The sequence below is a fragment of the Rhodamnia argentea genome, chromosome 10 (genome assembly GCF_020921035.1).
Source record: "Rhodamnia argentea isolate NSW1041297 chromosome 10, ASM2092103v1, whole genome shotgun sequence".
Taxonomy (NCBI): Eukaryota; Viridiplantae; Streptophyta; class Magnoliopsida; order Myrtales; family Myrtaceae; genus Rhodamnia; species Rhodamnia argentea.
In genome coordinates, this window is record NC_063159.1 from 19,412,400 (window position 1) to 19,435,653 (window position 23,254).

The 23,254-nt window shown below is 39.5% G+C and overlaps 2 protein-coding genes across 2 annotated transcripts; both read right to left on the minus strand.

The window, feature by feature from the left end:
* Window positions 1–10,070: 10,070 nt before the first annotated feature.
* Window positions 10,071–12,857, minus strand: LOC115747578 (receptor-like protein 54). Its single transcript, XM_030683785.2, has one exon. It carries the CDS (start codon window positions 12,855–12,857, stop codon window positions 10,071–10,073), a length of 2,787 nt encoding a protein of 928 aa, XP_030539645.2.
* Window positions 12,858–13,869: 1,012 nt separating this feature from the next.
* LOC115747577 (LRR receptor-like serine/threonine-protein kinase ERL2) lies at window positions 13,870–17,216 on the minus strand. The gene is made up of 4 exons (XM_048271850.1): window positions 16,954–17,216; window positions 16,323–16,855; window positions 15,336–15,616; window positions 13,870–14,477 (listed from the first exon to the last, which is right to left on the minus strand). Exons 1-4 carry the CDS (start codon window positions 17,214–17,216, stop codon window positions 14,103–14,105), a joined length of 1,452 nt encoding a protein of 483 aa, XP_048127807.1. The 3' UTR covers window positions 13,870–14,102.
* Between the last annotated feature and the right edge of the window lie 6,038 nt (window positions 17,217–23,254).

Below are 23,254 nucleotides of genomic sequence, written 5' to 3' on the forward strand. Positions count from 1 at the left end.
AGTATTTGTTAAAAACTTATTAAGTAGCTCTGCATGAAAACAATTTCCCATGTGTCCGTAAACAATTGTTTCTTTTTTCCAATCCAAAAAAATAAAAAAAACAATTGCTTCTTTTTACATAGGATCTTGACCGAGAGAATACGCGCGCATGATAACTATTTTATTTTTGTATTTTTCTAATTTTTCTTTTTTAGAACTAGTTGGAATAGAAATCTGTTTCATAATGCAATTTCATTTTTTTAGTTATGAGATAAATTTTTAGCTTAGAAATAGGTTTGGAACGTAAACGAGAAGTAGCAATTTTCTCGCTTTTCTACTTCGAAACAACAACAAAAGTAAAATCTCTTTTCGTTGTCAATCGCCGCAACCGTAGCTCCGCCCCTCGTCGCAACTCTAGTCTACGCCGCAACCGTAGAGATTTTATGCTGTTATGTCGTTTTATAGGTCGACTTGAAAGCTACGAGTCATATATCGTCATAGTTTTGTTTTGTTTTGTATCTTTTTATGTTTTGCAAGGTCAAATTTATCTTAAGTACATAATTTTGTTTATCCAACATCATTTACCATATATTCTTTTAATTGATTTGACAAGCCAAACTCTGATATGTTTGGTAGTCAACATAAAATTTGGAATTATCATATTCCGTGCTTTGTTTCTACCCTAGATATGATAAGATTGAATATAATAGGGATATGGCCGGATAAAAATGTCCCATGTGGGAGTTGAGAAAATGGTGGATAGGATTTCTAATATCCATAGTGTAAAAGATATTTTTTTTCGAAGAACTAACCTCTTAAATTAACAAATTAATATACTACTTGAATAAAATAACATTAATTTTAAACAGTTTCATTTTCATTTTTTCCTGCCTTTGTCCATATATTTGAATTTCTTTCTATCTTATCATATAGGTTCAATATATATATGTATATATTATATAAATTCCATATTTTGGGTATTTTGCTATTTTATTCATATTAGTATAGTTTACTATTCAATAAAATTTTATTAGAGAATGGTGGAAGGGGAAAGAATAAATAAAAAAAGAAATGAAATAAAAAGGGAGAGGGAAAAATATTGAAAAAATAAGCAAATAAAAATGAAGTAGGCAAGAGCATCAATAGAGATTTTTACCATCTTCGTTATGTAATTTTTAGGTTCATTTTTTGTGATATGCCGTTCATACCAAACAAAGAACATGATAATGTTCGTCTTTATTATCGCGATTCACCAAATAATGAATAAGATATAGAAAAATTATTGGATTTTTATTCTATCCTATTCATTCCTTTCCCGACTAGAAATTCAAATGACCAAACACTACATGGGAGTTTAATGTTATAGCCTTAGCGACATTTTACCCGTACGACCGATTCATTTGGGGGTTTAGCAGTTGGGGAGTGCTCAGGTCGGCTCTCGTGCATCTCAACTAAGCCATCCCACCAACCGATTTTGAGGGCGCTTTCTTCTAAATCGTTTCGATGCATTTAGGATTTTACTTTCGAAGTGCTCCACTCAGAATGCAAAAATTTCACGGCCCACCAATCGAATGCTGCTTTAAAAATTTAACCTGTCATAACACCTAGGAAAATAAACAACGATGTATTCCAGAAAATTATTAAAGCTGAAACCCGAACAAGGACATGTCGCAATCAGACCGTTCAACGAGAAGGTCCCCTCGGACTGATGGTCAGGAAAGTAGCTACTCGGTTGTCTTATGGACTTCGTCTCAATAGAGTTGGCATTTGGCCCGGCAAAGGGAAGAAACCAAAGTCCTGCGAGACACAAAGCACGAAATTTCGCAAAAAAAAAAAAAAAAAAAATCAACAGGAAGGTCCGTCTAGAATCGACCTTGGACGTACGTAGGCTTCTTCCATAATGGAAAAATAAAATAAAAAATAATTGGACCTACCTTTTCACATATACAAAATATATTATGTGTACATGAATAGATGATAGAGGCCGAGAGGGAGTGTCATTGGGAGTTGTTCTCTTTCGTGTTTGGACTTGTTTGTTGGACACATCTGAGCAGCACTTTTCCCTATTCTAGCTTGGAGGTATTTGATAATTGCTACATTACAAAAGCATACCCGTAAAGTGCGCAAAAAGAGAAGAAGAAGAAGGAGGAAATCTTTATGTTTTCTCACATATTTTCACTCACTCCCCCGTCAACTATCATTTGTACTTAAGTTGCTTGTAAAGTATGTGCCTCCCGCAAACAAGTCAAACACACATAGGTGTGTTTTCACCATGTCCATTTGCCATATGCCCTTATCCATAGGTAACAATTCGATAACTTATCTATATGTATTGGCACGGATGTTTTTGCATTGAAATTGTTGTTGTTGTTTTTTTTTTTTTTTCATATAGCTACAAATCATTTAAGTTAAAAAAGGAATTGTGCCATAGGGAACCTACGTATTTGCGAATAAATTACATCCGATGTACAGCGCGGGAACGGCTTTGAACATCTTGGTTACTTATAATAAATGTCGGGTCCAAGGCGATAAAGTATTCGGAGCCCCTATTGCACCAATGACGCGGGGAAGCAAGTTAATTAACGTTCGCTTGCTAGATTGGGAAGTCACATTTAGCATTTTTAACTTAGGTAAAGAAAATATTTCATGAGTTGATTTGGTATGTCAAGTGTCAAGGCGAGCGATTTAACATAGTACACTTCACGCATATTTTATAAATAAAGTTTTAGGCCTAAGTACTCTACAAGTGTCTAAATTTATATACGATGCTCACTTTAGTTCCAAAACTTTCAAAATAATAATTTAAGTGTCGATTTTTTTGAAAAACAATCACTTCAGTGCCAAAACTTTCAGAACGATCACTTAAGTGTCAAATTTTTTGAAAAACGATCATTTCAGTGCTAACTTCGGCTAGCCACATCGGTTCAAATCGAAATTGGTACTGAAGTGAGCTTTTTTCAAAAAATTTAGCACTTCGGTGATCGTTTTGAAAGTTTTGGCACTTATAGTATACTTTCGCCCAAAATTTTAATAGAATGTCAAGTTTTTTACATTTCTGAAAAGAATTCTCAGAGGGGCGAATGTGACTTTGTATACCATTTAATGCACATCAAGGGTCAATGCTTTTCGATTTTTCCATAATCTAATGACAAAAAGTGAATTCAATAATACGATCACATCACAAAAGTTCATGTGTTGACATGTGTAATGAACTCTCTCTCTCTCTCTCTCTCTCTCCAGCTAATCTCCATGATCAGTCGCATCCAAAGAGCTACTTAAAACGCCATTTTTGTTGGCTTCTCCACTGACACGAGCTCATTATTAAATGGTTTGTCTAAGCCCCTGGTCAATGTCGGGGATATATACATTTATATGTGAATGTAGTTTTTACAGAGGGTTTTGTTTTGTGTGTTGGATCGAAGTGCTGGGTCTGCATTGAAAATCTTTTCGGAGACTTTCGTGCATGTGAAGATAAAAACTCGACAACAACGTGAAAAGGACCAACACGTGAGAACAAAACATGAAGCAACAATCGCAAACCCTAAAAGGGACTTCATTTCTAGAATTGTTGCCGTTGTTTGGGAATAGACCGACCCTTCTTGCCCTAACTGCTCCTTTAGCCACGAGCGGGCGATGAAGGAATCTGTGAGTATTCCTTGGCTTTGTATTTGATATGTGGAGTTCTTCTTTTCGTTAGAAGTTTCTGATGGGGCTTTTGTAGGTGTGTTAGGATAACCATTTTTTTGCTAAAGGTTTATGCTTCTTGTCGAGAAATTGATGGGGATGCAAATGGATGTGTATAAGTCGGGCCTTACGTGTAAAGAGAAAGGATGTCAGATGTAATCACGTCGTAATAGAAAGACGTGAATAAGATAATGCGAAAACAAAGCAAATCAATACAAAAAATGGGTACCTTACCCTCCTACTCGTAACTTGTATTATGATATCACTGTATACTGGACGATCGTTTAGTTAGAAAGTTTAAGATCTTTCCAGAATAATGGTTGTCTAACGATGAATATTGAACATCTCGTTAAATAGAAGGAAATTACGCTTGATGTGCACAATAATCGAGCTAAAATGTCGAGTGAATTAGTAGATTGTCAATTCGCTTTCTTTTCCGCTTTATGCACACTAGCAGAAACAATAAAAGAAGTCTTATGATCAGTGCAATTGGGTTTGATAAGATTTAAGTGCCTCCCGTTATAATGTATTCATTGATATTCTGTCTTCCCGTGAGATTGAACGAAATTTATGACCACGAGATATGTATGTAACGAAAAAGACATCTATATATTAAAGTATTCCGAGAAGTCGTTTCTGTATCCATTGTAATATCTTGTTTTGTGGGAGTTTAATCACTTTGTGATCGAGCTAGAACCGGAAACACGTTCTCCTTTTTTTTTTTTCCCAAATCGCCTATTTGTTGAATTAGCCTAGCGGATTCAGATCTTGCTGACATGAACAATCCGTCCAAAACTAGTGAAGAAATCAGCAAATTGCATCAAATCCAGAAAGAGATGTGTGCAGGCAAACCAGAGTTGGATCATGCATTTCTTATTTGTTACGCTCACACTATGTTCTAGCAATTGTGAAACAACTGGAACTTAACAGAAGACCAATTCAACCTGAAAAGACCACAAATAAGGTTGTTCCCGAATGAAGAGCAGGGCAAGTTTGTTCTCGTGCCTAGTCTTTTTTAGTTTCTGCGACTTTGTTTCTTCTTCAAGCGAAATTTATCCACAATCCGTCAAGTCCTTGTTCCCGTGATCCATTTGTGCCGGATCACCACTCCAATCACTGGTCCCCTGGCATATCCCGTCGACACAATCTTCCAGTCTATTTTACCTGGACTCCTTGAATTTTGATCTGTTCTTCCGACGTTGAAGATGGTGGTGGCAATGCATCAAGCTCTCCGCATTTCCTAGACGAAGGAATATCGCACATTCCCGCATTCCCTCTGTATGAGTTCTTTGTTGAATTAGTCAAAGTATTTGTTTGTTTTTTCGATAAAGCCTAGTTGGTTGTCCTAGTTTATAGGAATCTGTTGCAGCATGTTTGTTGCTGCACGGACGTTCAGGATAGTGGGTAGATAGTTCAGCATAGTGGGTCAATTGTTGTGGCTATTTTTCTGGGATTTTCTGTTGGTGTATGGCCTATCTAAAAGGCTAAGTTGTTATTCAATCAGAGTGTACGAAGGCAGTAAGTATTTTTCACAGGTGTGCACTCTCTTCTCTCTGACTCTCTTTTCTATGTTTTTTAGTGCTTGCAAAGCACAGCTAGCTTCTGCACTTTTTCCGTAAAAGTGGTATTAGAGCCATTAAAGAAGGAAAAGTGAATTAAAACATGAGAGGATAAAGTGAGAGTGAAAGGCAGTAGCAAAAAAGTGAGCTTGAGTTGAAAACACGTGAGGAAGGAATTTCTCTTGGTATCCAGCGGCGGTGATAGCTTCGGAAACCTTTGTCCAACCAGCAATTCCACGCTTTGATGGTTATTATGATCATTGGAGCATGGTAATGGAGAACTTCCTGAAATCCAAGGAATATTGGGATGTTGTTATCTCTAGAGTTGCCGAACTAGAAGAAGGAGCTACGTTGATAGCAGCACAACGGACGGCTCGGGAAGCAAGAAGATTGAAAGATCTCAAGGCCAAAAACTACCTTTTTCGGGCCATTGATAGATCTATCTTGGAGACAATTCTCTGCAAGGATACCTCCAAGCACATATGGGATTCCATGAAGAAAAAATATCAAGGTATCGCAAGAGCAAAAAGGCAGCAACTTCAAATGCTTCGTGGAGAGTTCGAGTTACTAAGAATGAAGTCGGGAGAGTCAATTACCGATTTCTTCTCTCGGACAATGGCAATTGTCAATAAGATACGGATTCATGGTGATAAGACGGAGGATGTCACCATCTTTGAGAAGATTCTTTGATCTCCGACACCAAAGTTTAACTTTGTTATCTGTTCCATACAAGAAGCCAAGGACATTGAAGAACTCTCAATTGATGAACCGCAAGGGTCGTTGTTGGTTCACGAACAAAATTTTCTTCAGCAAGAGCCGGAAGAGAAGGCGTTGAAGGCAATCGCATATCACTTTTCGTCACCAACAAGAACGAATAGTGGTAGAAGTAGAGCAAGGGGAACCAATGAACGTTGCGGTTTCAATCAAAAGCCTAATGGTCATTTTTCTCGTGATGCTCAAGGTGGAGGACGAGGGCGTGGAGGTCAGCACTCAACTGTTTTCAAACCAAGGTCAGTAGACAAATCTAGAGTAGAGTGTTTTAGATGCCATAGGTATGGACATTACAAATCTGAATGTCGTACCAATTTAAATACACAAAGCATGGAAAGGATAAATTTTGCGGAAGAAAAAGAAGAAGTAGTGTCTCTCTTAATGGTGTGTCAAGAAACGGAGAAAATTTCATCGAACCCGTGGTATATTGACACCAGTTGCAGCAACCATATGTGTGGAAACAAGAAGGACTCTCTGCATTATATGAGTCATTCCGCACCTCGGTCAAATTTGGAGACGACTCGACCGTGTCGGTCAAGGGTAAAGGGATAGTTGCAATTGTTCCTAAAGGAACCTCGGTTCAGATGATCAAAGAGGTGTTTTATGTTCCTGAGTTAAAGACCAACCTCCTAAGTGTTGGACAATTCCAAGAGAAGGGATATGAAATTACACTCAAAGGAGTGTTTGCAGAATCCATGATGAGAAACAACATCCGATTGCTCAAGTTGATATGATCGCCAATTGGATGTTCCCGCTGCATCTTCATGACACCTCTCACTCAAGTTTCTCTGCAAGATTGAAGGACAAAGCATGGTTATGGCATTTTAGATACGGACACCTCAACTTTGGTGGGTTGCGGACGTTAAATCAAAAGAAGATGGTGGAGGGACTTCCCCCAATCACAACACAATCCGAAATATGTAAAGAGTGTGTTGTTAGCAAACAACACCGAGATCATTTTCCAAAAGGCAAAGCATGGAGAGCCAAGAAGTAGCTCGAACTTGTCCATTTAGATATTTGTTGACCAATTTCCCCAATTTCCAATGGAGGTAAATGATATATCATTACCTTCATTGACGATTTCAGTCGGAAGGTTTGGGCTTACTTTTTGCAAGAAAAATCTGAAGCCTTTGAAGCCTTCAAGAGCTTCAAAACTCTTGTTGAAAAAGAGAGTGGAAATCCAATCAAAGTTCTCCGTACAAATCGTGGTGGCGAATATATTTCAACTGCGTTCGCAGATTTTTGTGTGAAGCATGAGATTAAAAGACAACTCACCACAGCTTATTCACCGCAATAGAATGGTGTCTGCGAACGGAAGAACCGCACTATTCTGAATATGGTGCGAAGCCTCTTGACGTCAAGTGGAGTTCCAAAAAGCTTTCGGCTAAAGATAGTCAATTAGGGTGTTCATCTTTTGAATAGAAGCCCCACTCTCGCTGTTTTAAATAAGACATCCGAAGAAGCTTGGAGAGGGAGAAGACTCGTAGTTGATTACTTCAGAATTTTTGGATGTATTTCATATGCCCATGTTCCCGACCGGAAGAGGAAGAAGCTAGAAGATAAAGCAGGAAAATGTATTTTTCTTGGCATTAATGATCATTCAAAAGCCTACAAACTTTATGATCCTATAACCAAGAAAATTACCATTAGCCGTGATGTGATCTTTGATGAAGAGAAATTATGGTCATGGAGAGAGAAGAATGGTGGTGAACCAATTCCAGCAAACTTTGAAGATGATACTGAGCTGGAAAAGCAGCCCTCTACAAGTGAAGTCACCACAGAAAATACTGAAATTCAGCCGTTGCTGCAAGATCTGAAGAACGACTACAACGCATCCGAGGAAGGCCAGCATGGATGGAAGATTATGAAGTGTCGGGAGTTTAGCAAATCGAAGATCGACCGATCTATCTTGCTTTGTTTGCAGATAGTGACATAATTACTTTTGATGAAGTAGTACAAAATAAAAATCGGAGAGCTGCAATGGATGCAGAGATCAAAGCAATTGAGAAGAATGGTACATGGGAATTGACAGATTTCCCAAAGGCCAAAGACAATCGGAGTCAAGTAGGTATACAAGATGAAAATGAACAAGAATGGAGAGATTGAAAAGTACAAGGCACGCTTGGTGGCAAAAGGTTACAAGCAGGAATTTGGAGTGGATTACAAAGAGGTGTTTGTGCCGGTTGCGAGACTCAATACAATCCGATTAGTGATTGCGCTAGCAGCACAGAATTCATGGCCCATCTACCAGTTAGATGTGAAATCAGCGTTCTTACACATTGATCTTCAAGAATAGGTATTTGTTCATCGACCTTCTGGATATGTCAAATCGGGTAATGAACATAAAGTCCGTAAGTTGAAAAAGGTTTTATATGGGTTGAAGCAAGCTCCAAAAGCTTGGTACGGTAGGATTGATGCTTATTTTTTGAAGGACGGATTTACAAAATGTCCCTATGAGCATACGCTATTTATCAATATTAGTCATGGTGGAAAATTGCTTCTAGTGTGTTTGTACGTGGATGATCTTATCTTCACAGGGAATGATAGTGTCATGATTGACACATTTAAGAAGTCTATTATGGAGGAATTTGACATGATTGATCTTGGGTTGATGCATTATTTTCTGGGCATTGAGGTAAATCAATCTGAAGCTGGAATTTTTCTATCTCAAAAGAAATATGTTCAAGAGATTTTAGAAAAATTTCAGATGAAGCATTGCAATTCGGTAACCACGCCAACCGAGGTTGGATTGAAGTTATCAAAGGATCCTTATGGAAGAAAGGTAAATAGTACTTTCTACAAGAAAATCATGGGGAGTTTAATGTATTTAACAGCAACAAGGCCAGATATCATGCATCTTATGAGCCTTATTAGCGGGTATACGGAGAATCCAACCGAAAAACATTTGCAAGCTGCAAAGCGAATTCTTCGCTACTTGAGAGGGACTGCAACTTTTGGGTTGTTCTACAAGAAGGGAGAAAAATCAGAGTTGCTTGGTTTCACTGATAACGATTACGCTGGTGATATGGATGAACAAAAAAGCACTTCTAGTTATGTATTTATGCTTGGTTCAGGGGCTGTCGCATGGTGTTCGAAGAAGCAGCCAATTGTTACTTTGTCAACAACTGAAGCTGAGTTTGTGGCTGCCACCTCTAGTGCTTGTTAAGCTATTTGGTTAAGGAAGATTCTTGGAGAACTTCAATTTAAACAGGAAGATGCAACTACAATCTATTGTGACAACAGCTCAGCCATTAAACTCTCAAAGGATCCAGTTCTACATGGGAGGAGCAAACACATAGATGTGAAGTATCATTTCCTAAAGGATCACACGAAAGATAAAGTGATTGATCTTGTTTTTTGCAGGAGTGAAGATCGGCTTGCTGATTTGTTCACCAAGCTTCTCAAAGTATCTACATATCAGAAGCTAAGAAAGCTTCTTGGTGTTTGTTCGTTGGAAGCTGCAGGTTAAGGGAGGGCTGGTTCTAGTCCTTTAAACCGATTGTTTGCAACATCAGTTTAAGAGAGGGTGTTGAATTAGTCAAAGTATTTGTTTGTTTTTTCAATAAAGCCTAGTTGGTTGTCCTAGTTTATAGGAATCTATTGCAGCATGTTTGTTGCCGCACACACGTTCATGATAGTGGGTAGACAGTTTAGCATAGTGGGTCAATTGTTGTGGCTATTTTTCTGGGATTTTCTGTTGGTGTATGGCCTATCTAAAAGGCTAAGTTGTTATTCAATTAGAGTGTACGAAGGCAGTAAGTATTTTTCACGGGTGTGCACTCTCTTCTCTCTAACTCTCTTTTCTGTGTTTTTTAGTGCTTGCAACGCACATCCAGCTTCTGCACTTTTTCTGTAACATTCTTTACATATGTAGCGGGACTGGTGCGACTGTTGAATTTGTAGAACATAGGTTTTTCTGATATACATTACATGTATGATTACAGAATGCTTTATTTAAAATGCGTATGGAACTAGTTAATATCTATAGCAGAAGAACTTTAGACAAAGTCACAGGTACTCAAAAAATAGAAGACTAAAGACTCCAGTCGAGTTTTCCTTGGTTTTGGACCATCTCTTCTACCTTCTTCCCCTTTGTTTTCTTCTACTAAAGTTCTTCACAAGTCTCTGAGCCCTCCTTCTCGTGACCAAGCTGTTCCCGAGAACCACTCCAATCACTAATCCACTTGCATACCCCATGCACACGATCTTCCAGTCTAATTCCATTGAACTCCCGGAATCTTGAACATCTTCGGACGCCGGAGACGATGGCGGTGACGCTTTGAGATCTCTGCATTTTCGAGACAGAGGGGTGCCACATAGCCATGAGTTTCCCTTGTAGGAGTTGTTTTCGAATGTGGCAAACTGCTGTGACTGCGGTATTGGTCCGGTCAGACGGTTATAAGATACGTCGAAAACCTCAAGCGAAGTGAGTTGCAACAACTCCTGAGGGATCTCTCCGGAGAGCCGGTTTCGAGAAAGGTCCAATGCTTCCAAATTCGCCAGGTTCGCTAAGAATGGAGGCAGGAGACCGGAAAGCATGTTGCTAGAAAGGTTGAGCAATTCTAGTTGCTTTAGGCTTCCGATGGTCTCGGGGATCGCTCCGCTGAAGCTGTTGCTCGAGAGATCAATTAATGTGAGGTACTCTTGGATCTTTGAGTAATTCGTTTGGATGCCTTTGGCAATGACGCTCATAGTGTAGTAAAAGGTTGGGTCCGACAAGAAAGTCCATTTTGGCAGAATACGATCCCCAATGTAGCTCGACGGATATGTCTCAGAAACTCTCATGGCAGTCCAATGCTTGAAGTATCCGGATGGCAGGCTACCGAAAAACATATTGTGGGACAAGTCGATGATTTCCAGCGTAGGGAACTCAATCCCATCACCCGGTTCCCCAATAAGTCCGTGAAATCTGTTAGACTGCAATATAAGTACCTTCAAGCTAAGAAGTGAGCCCAACCATGACAGGAAAATATCCCTAATCTGATTGTTTCCGAAATTGAGGAATTCCAAGGCCTTGCAGGTTTGGAGCGATCTTGGCAATGGCCCGCGCAATTGATTGTAACTCAGATCGATCATAGTAAGCGCACATACGTTCCCATTCAACTGAGGAATATTCCCGATAAAGTTGTTCCTATGTAGACTCATTACTTCCAAAGTACCACTCAAATTACTCAAACATTGTGGAAGAAACCCAGCCATGTTATTATAAGACAAATCGATCATCCGTATAGAGCTTAAATTGCACATGAGTGGCGATATTCCTCCAGAGAGCCTGTTATTTGAGATGAAGTAGTACCCGATTTTAGGAGGGGGAATGGGAACTGATCCTTGCAGCTCGTTGAACCTGAGATCTGCCACATAGAGTTCTTTCCACTTGAAAATAACAGGATCTTGAGCCAAACTCGTTAGGAAGTTGCCAGAAAGGTTCAGCTGAAGTAGGTTTTCTATGCTCACATCCAAAAACCATTCGGGAACTTGACCAGAGATGTTATTGTAGGATAGATCCAGCAGTAACAAGTCATCTTGATCTCGTAGAAACTCAGGGAAACCATTCAAGTTGCATGAACCTAAACCTAGAGAAACGTACCGGTGAGTTATGTTGGTTCCGACAGTCAACGACAGTTTGTTAGAGGACAACACAAGTTCACCAAGGTTTTTAGCCTCTGAAAGCGTATCTAAATTTACTGTGCCACTCAAGTTATTTGAATTCAAATATAGACTGTTGAGATTCCGTAATTGAGAAATCGTGCTTGGAATTGCACCATGGAATTGGTTAAATGAAAGGTCAACGTCAACTAGCTGGGTAAGTCTTCCCAACCAGGATGGGATTTCACCACTCAATTGATTCGACCTGAGCCTGAAGACCCCGAGCTCCAGGAGGTTTTGGAAAGAGAGTGGAATCCCGCCCGCTAACAGGTTGTAGCCAAGATCTATATCAGTAAGTCGAACTAGATTTCCAATGAAAGACGGGATTTCGCCTGTTAACCGATTAATCCTTAAATCTAAAAAGGTAAGTTGGGTGAGGTTCCCAAGAGAGGACGGAATTTGGCCTATCAACATATTGTCCCGTAGATTTAAATACTTGACAAGATTTCCCAAGAAAGAGGGAACTTCGCCCGTTAAAGAATTAAGGCCTAGATCTAAATGCTTCAAGTGACCAAGACGTCCAAAAGAAGACGGGATTTCACCTTCAAATTGGTTGTATAGTAGACTCAAATGCTCCAGTTCCCGGATGTTGCCAAAAGAAGATGGAATCGTTCCATTTAAGTAGTTATGACTCAAGTCCAAGTGATTAAGTAGAGTCAGGTTTCCGATGGGCAGTGTTGTGCCTATCAACAAATTATATGAGAGGTCTAGATGGGCGAGTTGGGTCAAGTTACCGAGCGAGTGCGGGATAGGGCCAATAAAGTTGGAACCGGACAAGTCCAAGTGACTCAAGGAACCAAGATTTCCAATGACCGGAGGAATCTGACAACTGAAGTCATTCCAGGCAAGGCTAAGGCTTCTAAGGCGAAGAAGGCGGAAAATACTGGTGGCGGAGTTGATTTTACCGGAGAGACAACTGCAACTGAGGTCTAGGCCGATCACATGACCGCTTACCTTATCACACTCGACACCAGCCCAAGAACAGCAGTTGCTCTTAGTTTGCCCTATCGATGTGCTCCAGGATTCAGTCTTTGCTTGTTCAACTGGAGTGGGGTCATAACAGCACGGACGGTTTCTGATGAAGGTGGTTGCCTTGAACTCCAACAATGCAGATCTTTCGTCTTCATGACAAAGTGGTTGGGTTGAAGCATGAGAGTGTGAAGCAACAAGAGTAAGCAAGAGTATCATATAGCTCAAGTGAAATGACTCTTTTTCCATGGTTTACCTTTTGCAAATCTAGTGGTACTATCAAACTCACTATGCCGACTCTGGTGTACATGAGGCGTGATGATGGAGGTGTTATATAGGCAACTCCTTCTCCGATGTCATTTTCATGCTTTGATCTGATGCAGCGAGCCAACTAGGATCAGCACATCCTGTGACCGCGTTAACGTTAGAACAGGTTAACCAGATAGCCTCCGAAAACAGTCCATATGGTCCTTCACAGGGTGTTCTAGAGATCATGACTTAGTCCTAAGGCCGGCCATGGAACAGGATTCCTCCATTGTGGATGAACTGCAGGACTCTTCCGAAGGCCGGCCAACTACAAAAGAATAAATCCAAGTCTTAAGAGTCGCGGTTGTCCTCCTAATTTCTAAGTCATTCTTTAAATTTCTTTTCCAAAGAGCACGCTAGCTTTGAAAAGGCAACATGTGGAATGCCGTTGTTTATGCTTTTAAAAATATACACCTCATGCCGTTTCTTATCCAAATGTTCTTCTACAAATGAAAGCTTAATTTGAAGTATATAATAGAGGTTTTTCACCCTGTTAAGTTAGAATTTCGTGAGACCACTTCAACTGTTCTAGACAAAGGTCCCAAAAGATTTGAACCGAGGACTTTATGCTCTTATATCATGTAAAGTTTAGGGAGACCGCTCTCAACTGCTAGAAAAGATTAAGCGGTTACACGAATGCATTGTTTTAATAAAGTCCTAACCGTTTCGAAAATAAGAAGTAGGATCATGGGCATTGCGGCCCACGGCGAGTTCAGTCGATTCATAAATAGAAGGACTAGGAACCAGAGAACCAGAAATGGCCGCTTGGATTCAATTAGATTCTCAGATCTAGCTACAGGCAATGCCAACTGTGGGCCTGAATACTGTCTGCAACCTTTCAAATGGCAGGACAAGGCAGAATCATAAGCCACCCTGCTTGTAAGACATGATAATCATCTGCAACTATAATGGTTTCTAAGTAATTAATGTGAAAGCGAGTGGAAGGGAATGAACCTTTGTAAGATTTGCCTCAACCACATGTATCATTACAGAATGCTTTATTCGGTCATTCTACCCAACTTTCTTATTTTCTAATCTACGTCTCACTCATGTATCATTACAGAAGGCTTTATTCAAAATGCGTATGGACTAGTTAATATATATATATAGCAGCAGACAAACTTAAGACAAACACAGAAGACAATAGATTTCAGTCAAGAATTCCTCGGCTAATTCGGACCATCTCTTCTACCTTCTTCGCCTTTGTTTTCTCTCGCCAAAATTCTTCACAAGTCTCTGAGCCCTTCTTCTTGTGATCAAGCAGTTCCCGAGGACCACTCCAATCACCAACCCACTTGCATACCCCATGCACACAATCTTCCAGTCTAATTCCATTGCACTCCCCGAATCTCGACCTTCTTCGGACGTCGGAGATGATGGCGGCGACGCTTTGGGATCTCCGCATTTTCTAGACAGAGGAGTGCCACATAGACCCGAGTTTCCTTTGTAGGAGTTGTTTTCAAAGGTAGCAAACTGTCGCCACTGCGGTATCGGCCCGGTCAGACGGTTATAAGATACATTGAATACCGCTAGCGAAGTGAGTTGCGTCAACTCCTGAGGGATCTCTCCTGAGAGACGGTTTTGAGAAAGGTCCAATGCTTCCAAATCCGTTAGGTTTGCCAAGAACGGAGGCAGTGGACCAGTGAGAATGTTACTGGAAAGGTTGAGCAGTTTTAGGTACTTCATGCTTCCGATGGTCTTGGGGATTGCTCCACTGAAGTTATTGCTTGAGAGATCAATCATTGTGAGGTGCTCTTGGATCTTTGAGTAATTCATTTGGATGCCTTTGGCAATAACGCTCATAGAGTAGTCAAAGTTTGAGGTTGTCAAATAATTAACGATCGGCAGCCCAATGTAGAACTCATATCTCTCAGAAACTTTCGTGGTCATCCAATGCTTGAAGTATACGGATGGCAAGCTACCGGAAAAAATATTTTGGGATAGGTCGATGATTTGCAGCTTAGGGAACTCAACCCTTTCAACCGGTTTCCCAATAGGTCCGTGAAATCTATTAGACCGCAATATAAGTACCTTCAAGCTGAGAACTGAGCCCAACCATGACGGGAAACCATCCCTAATCTGATTGTTTCGGAAATTCAGGAACTCCAAAGCGTCAAAGTTGCGGAGTGACCTTGGCAATGGCCCGTGCAACTTATTGTAACTCAGATCAATCATAGCAAGCGCACAGAAGTTCCCATTCAAATTAGGAATTTTCCCGATAAAGTTGTTGCTCTGTAAATTTATTACGTTCAAAGTACCACTCAAATTACTCAAACATTGTGGAAGAAAACCGCTCAGGTTGTTGTCCGACAAATCGATCATCAGGATAGAGCTTAGATTGCATAAGAGTGGCGATATTCCTCCAGAGAGCCTGTTATTTGAGATGAAGTAGGTCCAGATTTGAGGAGGGGGAATTGGGACCGATCCTTGCAACTTGTTGAAACTGAGATATGCTATAGCGAGTTCTTTCCACTTGAAAATAATGGGATCTTGAACAAAACTTGTTAGGAAGTTACCAGAAAGGTTCAAATATTGCAGGTTTTCTCTGCTCACGTTCAAAAACCATTCAGGAACCTGACCAGAAATGTCATTGTAGGACAGATCTAGCACTAACAATTCATCTTGATCTCGTAGAAACTCAGGGAAACCGTTTAAGTTGCATGAACCTAAGCCTAGAGTAGAGTACTGGTGAGTTATGTTGGCTTCGACAATCAACGACAATTTGTTATAGGATAACACAAGATCTCGAAGCTTTTTAGCCTCTGAAAATGTATCTAACTTTACTGTGCCATTCAAGTTATTTGAATTCAAATCAAGAGTGCGAAGACCCTGTAGTTGGAAAATCGAGCTTGGAATTGTACCATGGAATTGGTTGAATGAAAGTTTGACGTGAGTCAACTGGGTGAGCCTCCCCAACAAAGGTGGGATTTTGTTGGAGTTGGCGAATACTTCAGGGACTCTTGTTTCTCACACCGGATACGTCCACGTGAGCTTAGGGAAACCGAAATGTTACCCAACGACATATGACCCCTACGCGCGGGATGCGGGGGTTCGGGGGCAGCGCCCCCGACACGAGTGTCCCGCTGCCCGGTCGGCGGGCGGGGGTTCGGGGGCAGCGCCTCCCGACGGAGGTTCTTCTACGGGTTTGGGCTTTTATTTAAGCTGGCCCGTATGGTGGAATTAAGAGGTTTTAGGTTTTTTAGCCCGTTTTTGGGCATATATATTTTGTTCGGTTTTATCATTGTATCGAGTTGAATTGGCTGTAAACCGAAAAATATAGTGAAATCTCTTTGCGGGACGTAGCCCTAATCTTGGGGTGAACCTGGGTAATCTCGTGCGTCTTTCAATTTTTCTCGATTCTCTCGTGTGATCGTCGATTCGGTTCCGATAAATCCCTTCAGATTTCACCACTCAATTGATTATTCCCAAGTATTAAGAATCTGAGCTCCAGGAGGTTTTGGAATGAGGGTGGAATCTCGCCCATTAATTGGTTGTATCCAAGATCTATATAATGAAGGTGAACTAGGCTTCCAATGGAAGACGGGATTTCGCCTGCTAATTGATTTGTGCTTAAATCTAAAGTAGCAAGCTGGACGAGGTTCCCGAGCGAGGATGGTATTTTCCCAATAAACATGTTGTCCCTTAGACGTAAAAACTTAAGCTGGACCAGATTTCCCAAGAAAGATGGAACTTTACCCGTTAAAGAATTAGTCCCTAGATCTAAATAATTCAGCTGACCAAGACGTCCAAGAGAAGATGGAATCGTGCCATTTAATGAATTATAACCCAAGTCTAGATGGACAAGTCGGGTCAAGTTTCCGAGCCAATGTGGGATGTGACCCATGAAGTTGGACTGGCAGAAGTTCAAGTGACTCAAGGAACCAAGATTTCCAATTGCCGAAGGAATCTGACAATTGAAGTCATTGGAGGCGAGGTTAAGGCTTCTTAGGCGAAGAAGACGGAAAAGACTAGCACTGGAGTTGATTTTACCGGAGATACAACTGCAACTAAGGTCGAGGCCGATCACGTGACCGCTTACCTTATCACACTCGACACCAGCCCAAGAACAGCAGTTGCTTTGAGTTTTCCTAGTCGACATGTTCCAGGATTCAATCTTTGCTGGTTCATCTGAAGTGGCGCCGTAACAACACTCAGGCTTTCTGGTGAAGAAGGTTGCCTTGAACACCAACAACGCAGATCTCTCGTCTTCATGGCAACGTGGTTGGGTTGAAGCATGAGAGTGTGAAACAACAGGGCAAGCAAGACTATCGTATAGCCGAAGTAGAGTGACGCTTTCTCCATGGTTACCTTAGCAAATCTAGTGGTACTCTCGAACTCAGCTGCCGACTCGGTTGTACATGAAGTCTGATGATGGAGATGTTATATAGCCAAAGCCAAGTTCTTCTTTTATGTCATTTTCATGCTTTAATCTAATGCAATGAGTTGACTATAATCTATAGATATTGTTACCGTGTTGACGTAAGAAGGCATGGACAGAGATGTCTCGACTTAGAATTTTCGCACCCGAACGAGCACGCTAGCTTGGAAAGCGCTTTAAAAATAGGAAAAACTTTCAAATAAAGGCCTGAGCGTCATTATTTTTTCAAAGGACAAATTATCAAAAAAGTCCTAAATCTATTGTAGTTTTGTCAATTCAGTCCTAAATCTCTTTTAATTTTGCCAATTCAGTCATAAACCTATTTTTTGTGCCAATTAAGCTCTAAATCTTTTGCATTTGTGCTAATTTAGTATATCCGATCAACTTTGACCAGTCGACGCTGATGGGACAATTTCTAATAATATATTTTAATATATTTTAATTAATTAATTATTATTTTTTCTTTTTTTAACTATTCATCTTCTTCCTCCTTCTTCCTTCACACCAGTGAGGGCCGGCGAAGACCTCGAAATGAGGGTTCTAAATCCCCACCGCTTCAAACTTCAAAGCTAGAAAGATTTCTAGATCTACACCCAAAATAAACCTCATTTCCTCTCGGTGGACTTCAGAATTACGCATTTCAAGGGGGGAAAAACGGAGAGACGAGAGCGATAAAGATAAAAAGGCTTAAGTACACTACAAGTGAAAAAACTTATACATGTCGCTCAATTTAGTACTGAGACTTTTAAAACGATTACTTGAGTGCCATTTTTTTTTTAAAATGATCACTTCAATGCCAAAACTTTCAAAGCTATTATTTAGGTGCCAAATTTTTTGAAAAATGCTCGCTTTAGTACCAACTCTGGCAAACCACGTCGGCTCAAATATTAATAAAAAATAGGCCGTGTCGGATTTCTAGCTAGCCACGTCGGTTCAAATTGGAGCTAGCACTGAAGTGAGTTTTTTTTCAAAAAATTTGGAACTTAAGTGATCGTTTTGAAAGTTTTGGCACTAAAGTGAGCGCAGAATACAAATTTTGGCACTGAAGTGAGCGTAGTACACCAATTTTGGCACTTGCAATGTACTTTAGCCAAGGAAAAACTCTACCTTTCTGGTCGGTTGACTCCATGCTAGGGCTTTGAAGGCTAGAACAGCCAAGGATTGATGGTCCAAACCAGCAAGACCTCCTGAACCCAGTTATCTCGCCAGTGAGCAGCTTAAAAAAAATTCAAACCCTCAAGTCATTTCTCATTGGGACTGTCTTTGAGTTTTAGTTCTTGCTTGCCTGAAGAAGTTTAGATTGAAACCTGGAAGTCTTTTGGCAACCCATGGTTGGACAAGGTCGGCTTCCCTCAGTAACGGTGGCGTTAGTGGCCGGCGAGGACCTCGCTTTCAACCTGGAGGAAGAAGATGAATAGTAAAAAAAAAAAAAGAAAAAAAAAAAAAAAAAAAGAATATGAAAAATTTTAAAATATATTTTTAAAAATTGCCTCATTAGTGTTGGCCGACATTCATGTAAGCGCCGACCGATCAAAATTGGCCGGATGCATTGAATTGGCACAAATGCAAAAGGTTTATGATTGAATAGACACGAAAATAAGGTTTAGGATTGAATTGATACAAATGCAAAAGACTTAGGATTGAAATGACAAATTAAAAAGTTTGAGACTGAATTGGCAAAAGTGCGATAAGTTTAAGAATTTTTTTGACAATTTTCTCTTTTTTCAAATAAGGGCATGAAGTTGACATTGTTTCAAATAAAGATCCAAGATGCCTTCATTGTCTCAAATAAAGGCATGGAGTAGACATTATTTCAAATAACCTAAAAAAAAGGCATGACTCATCAATTTGTTAGAGGCTTTTGAGCCGTTTACACTTTTTTTTTTAATAAAAGAAACACCACGCTTGTGGCCGTCGCCCCACCAGCTACCCCAACGATGGTAGGGCGGCGGCGATGGCTGTTGGGGTGGTCGGTGCCTCGACAAGGCCAGCGACCCCACTGACCAGAGCAGGCCCTCGCTAGACGAGGGAGAGGGCCGCTGGGAGAGAGCCGCGAAAAACAAAAGATACGCAAGTCCTATATCATGGGATATCACGTGAGGTGTTCTTGAATCATTGGTACATAAACACATCATGTGGTGTTACCGAAGGACAGTGTATTACTGACTTGCCATAGTAATTACTGGGGCTCCCTGATCATGTTTCTTTCTTTGCTGCACATGGAGCATCAATGCAGAATTTTCTAGCTTGTCGTTAGATAAAATGAAATTGTCGCTTGTCGAGAAATCTGGTTAACCAAACATGTCAATGTTGTTGGATCTTTCGAAAAGGATGAACAAGGTTGGCTTTCTGAGTTATTTCCCGAAACATCTGGGGTGAGTTTTGGCATGGTGAGAAACATCTGGGGTAGGTTCTCTCCTTCAATCTTTTCTGTCTTTTTTCTTCTTCTTGGTCCCACGGCAGATTCCAGGGAAATACAGTAGTCTTCATCTTCATGCCAGCCAAAGTAATCAGCACGATTTTTTCGTAGGAACGAGAAAATTGCTAGACCAGACTAGAGTTGATGTTCTTGACACTCTGGAAAGTCTTCGACGACCTTGACTTAAACCAGTCCATATCGTCCCTTCACAATGTGTTGTAAGAGATCATGTCTTAGTTCTGTGGCCGACAGCGGAACTCGATTCCTACGTTATCCTCCTAATTTCCAAGTCGTTCTTTAGATTTCTTTTCAACTTTGTTTGGGCCGTATCGTGGGGGGGACGTTATTTTGGAAGGCGTGGACAGAGATGTCTATTGACTTTGAATCCTTGCACTCCAAAGAGCACGCTAACTTAGAAAAGGCAACATACGGAATGTCATTGCTCATGCGCTTTAAAAATATACGCCTCATACCGTTTCTTCTCCAAATAAAAGCTGAAGTAGAAGTATATAACACTGGATTTCATTATGTTAGTTTACAGTTTCGTGAGACCACTTCATCTATTCTCGAAAATGGATCGGAAAGATTTGAACTCATGACGTTTTGCTCTGATACCTTATCAAGTTTTGGGAGATTGCTCTCAGCTGTTTTAAATGATTGAGCTGTTGGACGAATATGTGATTTTAATAATTTGATATTCTAGCGGTTAGAAAATAGGAAGAAAGATCATATTAGATGTGTAAATTGGTTGTGCAATATTCTATAATCTTGGATTTCCAATCTCGTAACACTTGAATATAATGTAAATATGTACGTGCAGTGTCACGACCAAAAAATTAGAATTTTAGGAATTGCTAAGTTGTTAGACCTAGCTCGGATCCTCCCAACTCCATTCCAATTCATGACTAATGGTTCAATCATTTCATGCAAAAGATTTTTATTTGGAGTCGTCACTAATCTGTTTAGTGCAGGTCAATTAGACACCTAAATAAAGCATTGGAAGAAATGTTTTATTTCTACGAACCGGAGATTCCAAGTTCGGAGACTTGGATACGCTAGATTATACTAATGCCCGTTCGGTACCATTTTTAAAAAAAAAATGTTTGGCAAATAGTTTGGATTCATTTTAGAACCTTTCTCCTATGAAAATGTCCATGCGGATATGCAATCGTGAAATTGACACCCCATGAAACAAAAGTGATAGATAAACTGCTAGAAAGAAAATCAAGCAAAAAAAAATGATTTTATTTTTTTGTTTTGTTTGGTCTTAACATGCAAACTAAACTGTATAAGCAAAAATGCAATCTTAATTTATTTTTTTATTTTTTTTTCTTTCAAGTGACGACTATGCTAAGATGCAATGCATGAGATACACATTTAAAATTAAATGCAGTTATCCTAATATGTCACGTGGCATGCAAAAATTAATCTAACTACAATTAACCTAATTTAACATGCGACCTTATCAGATTTATATTGAAAAATGCAACCTTTTCTTTTATGCCTTTTAAAATAGGAAAGTCACTTAGTAAAAGATGAGAATCAAATCCAATCTAATTCACAGACAGATGTTCATCAAGATTTCAGGTAAAAGATGACGGTATCCGAAAAAAATCCGTCTTCTCGCGTCATAAATTAATGGACATCATAATCTTGACAAAAAAAATTGACCACGACAAATTCAAATTTGATTTGAAAAATGACCTATCGTCTTGCGGCTCAAATTAATAATCAAATTTGATTTTTCTATGGTAACTCGGGATCGGATAATCTCTAAAATCACGTAAAATCAGATTAGTCCAAATGAGGAAAACAAAAAAATGGAATTTAAAATTAGATCAAATAATCACCTAGTTTAGAACAATTTGATTTCCAATTCGTATTGATGGACTACAAATCACTGATGATTTGGATTGCGATCAACGATGCTCGCAGGTAGATGTGGCCGATTCGGAGGAACAGGCGATTCCGGTTCCTATAAAAGGTGGAACCGGAACCGGCCTTTGAAGGGGCCCATTCTCGAGCCGGTTCCAGTTCCGTTTTTTAAATTTAATTTTTAAAATAATAAATAATCAAATAAACATAATAAATTATAAATTATGAATAATAATCAAATTGTACATTGTAATAAAATTTGGGAGAGAGAGAGAGAGAGAGAGGAATGAGCTTGAACTTAATGAATTACCATTAGGTACCTACATATCTTCTTGGGGATAGAAGAATCAAAGCCCATGTAATTCTTTTACCTTTGATAACCTCAATTTACCCCATCGTCAATCATCGCTACCCGTTGTGGTACTCGTGGCGGTGGTATTTCCACAATCCTCACTAAAGAATTCGTGTTCTCGATCCAATTCTTAGTGTCGAAATCTAGCCTTCATCCAATCATCGACACAAGTTTGAGCTTCCACGGACTCCGGACTTAATCTTGAACAGCGAGAGTCCAAAACTAATCATCCAGCGCTAAATGTTTATTCAACTGCAATCGTTGAAGAAGTGGTTGCTAATATCTGGCGAACGATGAGGATGAGAACTGGGTAATCGATTGAGTGACTCTTCCACCACTTCAGGATTTGGAAATATGTACTGTGTTCGACATCACGAAGTTCAAATTAAGTGGTTAAATATTTTTCTAATTCAGAAATACTACATGTTGCCCCTTTTTATTTTTTTTTGTCTATTCTTGAGCATATTGTACCATCTACTAAGTGAACCACCAGCTTTGCTTCGTGAGGCGATAGATTGTAAAGATCCACAATCACTTAAACCATATGTACTACAAAATTCTCCATATAATACTACTATAGATTCTTTAACCTCTCCTTGTATATTTAAAATATCTATTGCATCTTCCAAATGTAAACAATCATAATAATATACATTCAGATAATCTAGTAAACCATCTAATTTAATACGTGGATAAAAAACAATATCAACTAAATAGACAAGCGGAATTTTGAAATAATAATGCAACCATTTTTCTCGCATTACTAAAATAGTCCAAGTTAATTCAGTATTTTTTTCATATTCACTAAAAATACCACCAATATTAACAAACTCTATTAAAAATAATGCGTAGTAGGATAATAAATACCAGATAAAGTATTAGTAATATCATTAAAAATTTTCAAAAATTCTAAATTTTTTTTTGCAAACGTCCTAATGTTGCGGAAGTAAAGTAATTTCGAGAATATTTTGTGAAATAAACATACATAATAAATTTTTGTAATCAAAAGTTTGACGAAGCAACTCGTAGGTAGAATTCCAACGAGTCGGAATATCTTTTGGATACCTTTTTGCCCTTCTCCATGTTGTTTACAAAATTTTTCCCATGCTTTCAAAAAATGGGCACGACTCCATAAAAATTTAATTGCACCATTTATTGGGGTGAGAGAAGCCTCAAGAGTTCATAAACCATATTGTACACATAAATTTAAAACATGACAAGCACATCTAATGTGAAAAAATTGTCCGCCAAAAGAGAGTTTACAAATATTTTTTAATTCGGGAATGAAAGCAGTATTTGCGGCGGCATTATCAAAA

Excerpts from the sequence above, each read along its gene's own strand:
- LOC115747578 (XM_030683785.2), bottom strand. The coding sequence starts at position 12,857 with ATGGAAAAAGAGTCATTTCACTTGAGCTATATGATACTCTTGCTTACT.
- LOC115747577 (XM_048271850.1), bottom strand. The coding sequence starts at position 17,216 with ATGGAGAAAGCGTCACTCTACTTCGGCTATACGATAGTCTTGCTTGCC. Across the intron at positions 16,856-16,953 it reads CTGGTGTCGAGTGTGATAAG|CCTTAACCTCGCCTCCAATG; the intron begins GTAAGCGGTCAC and ends TCGCCTAAGAAG. Across the intron at positions 14,478-15,335 it reads TCAACAAGTTGCAAGGATCG|ATCCCTCAGGAGTTGACGCA; the intron begins GTCCCAATTCCC and ends CTCTCAGGAGAG.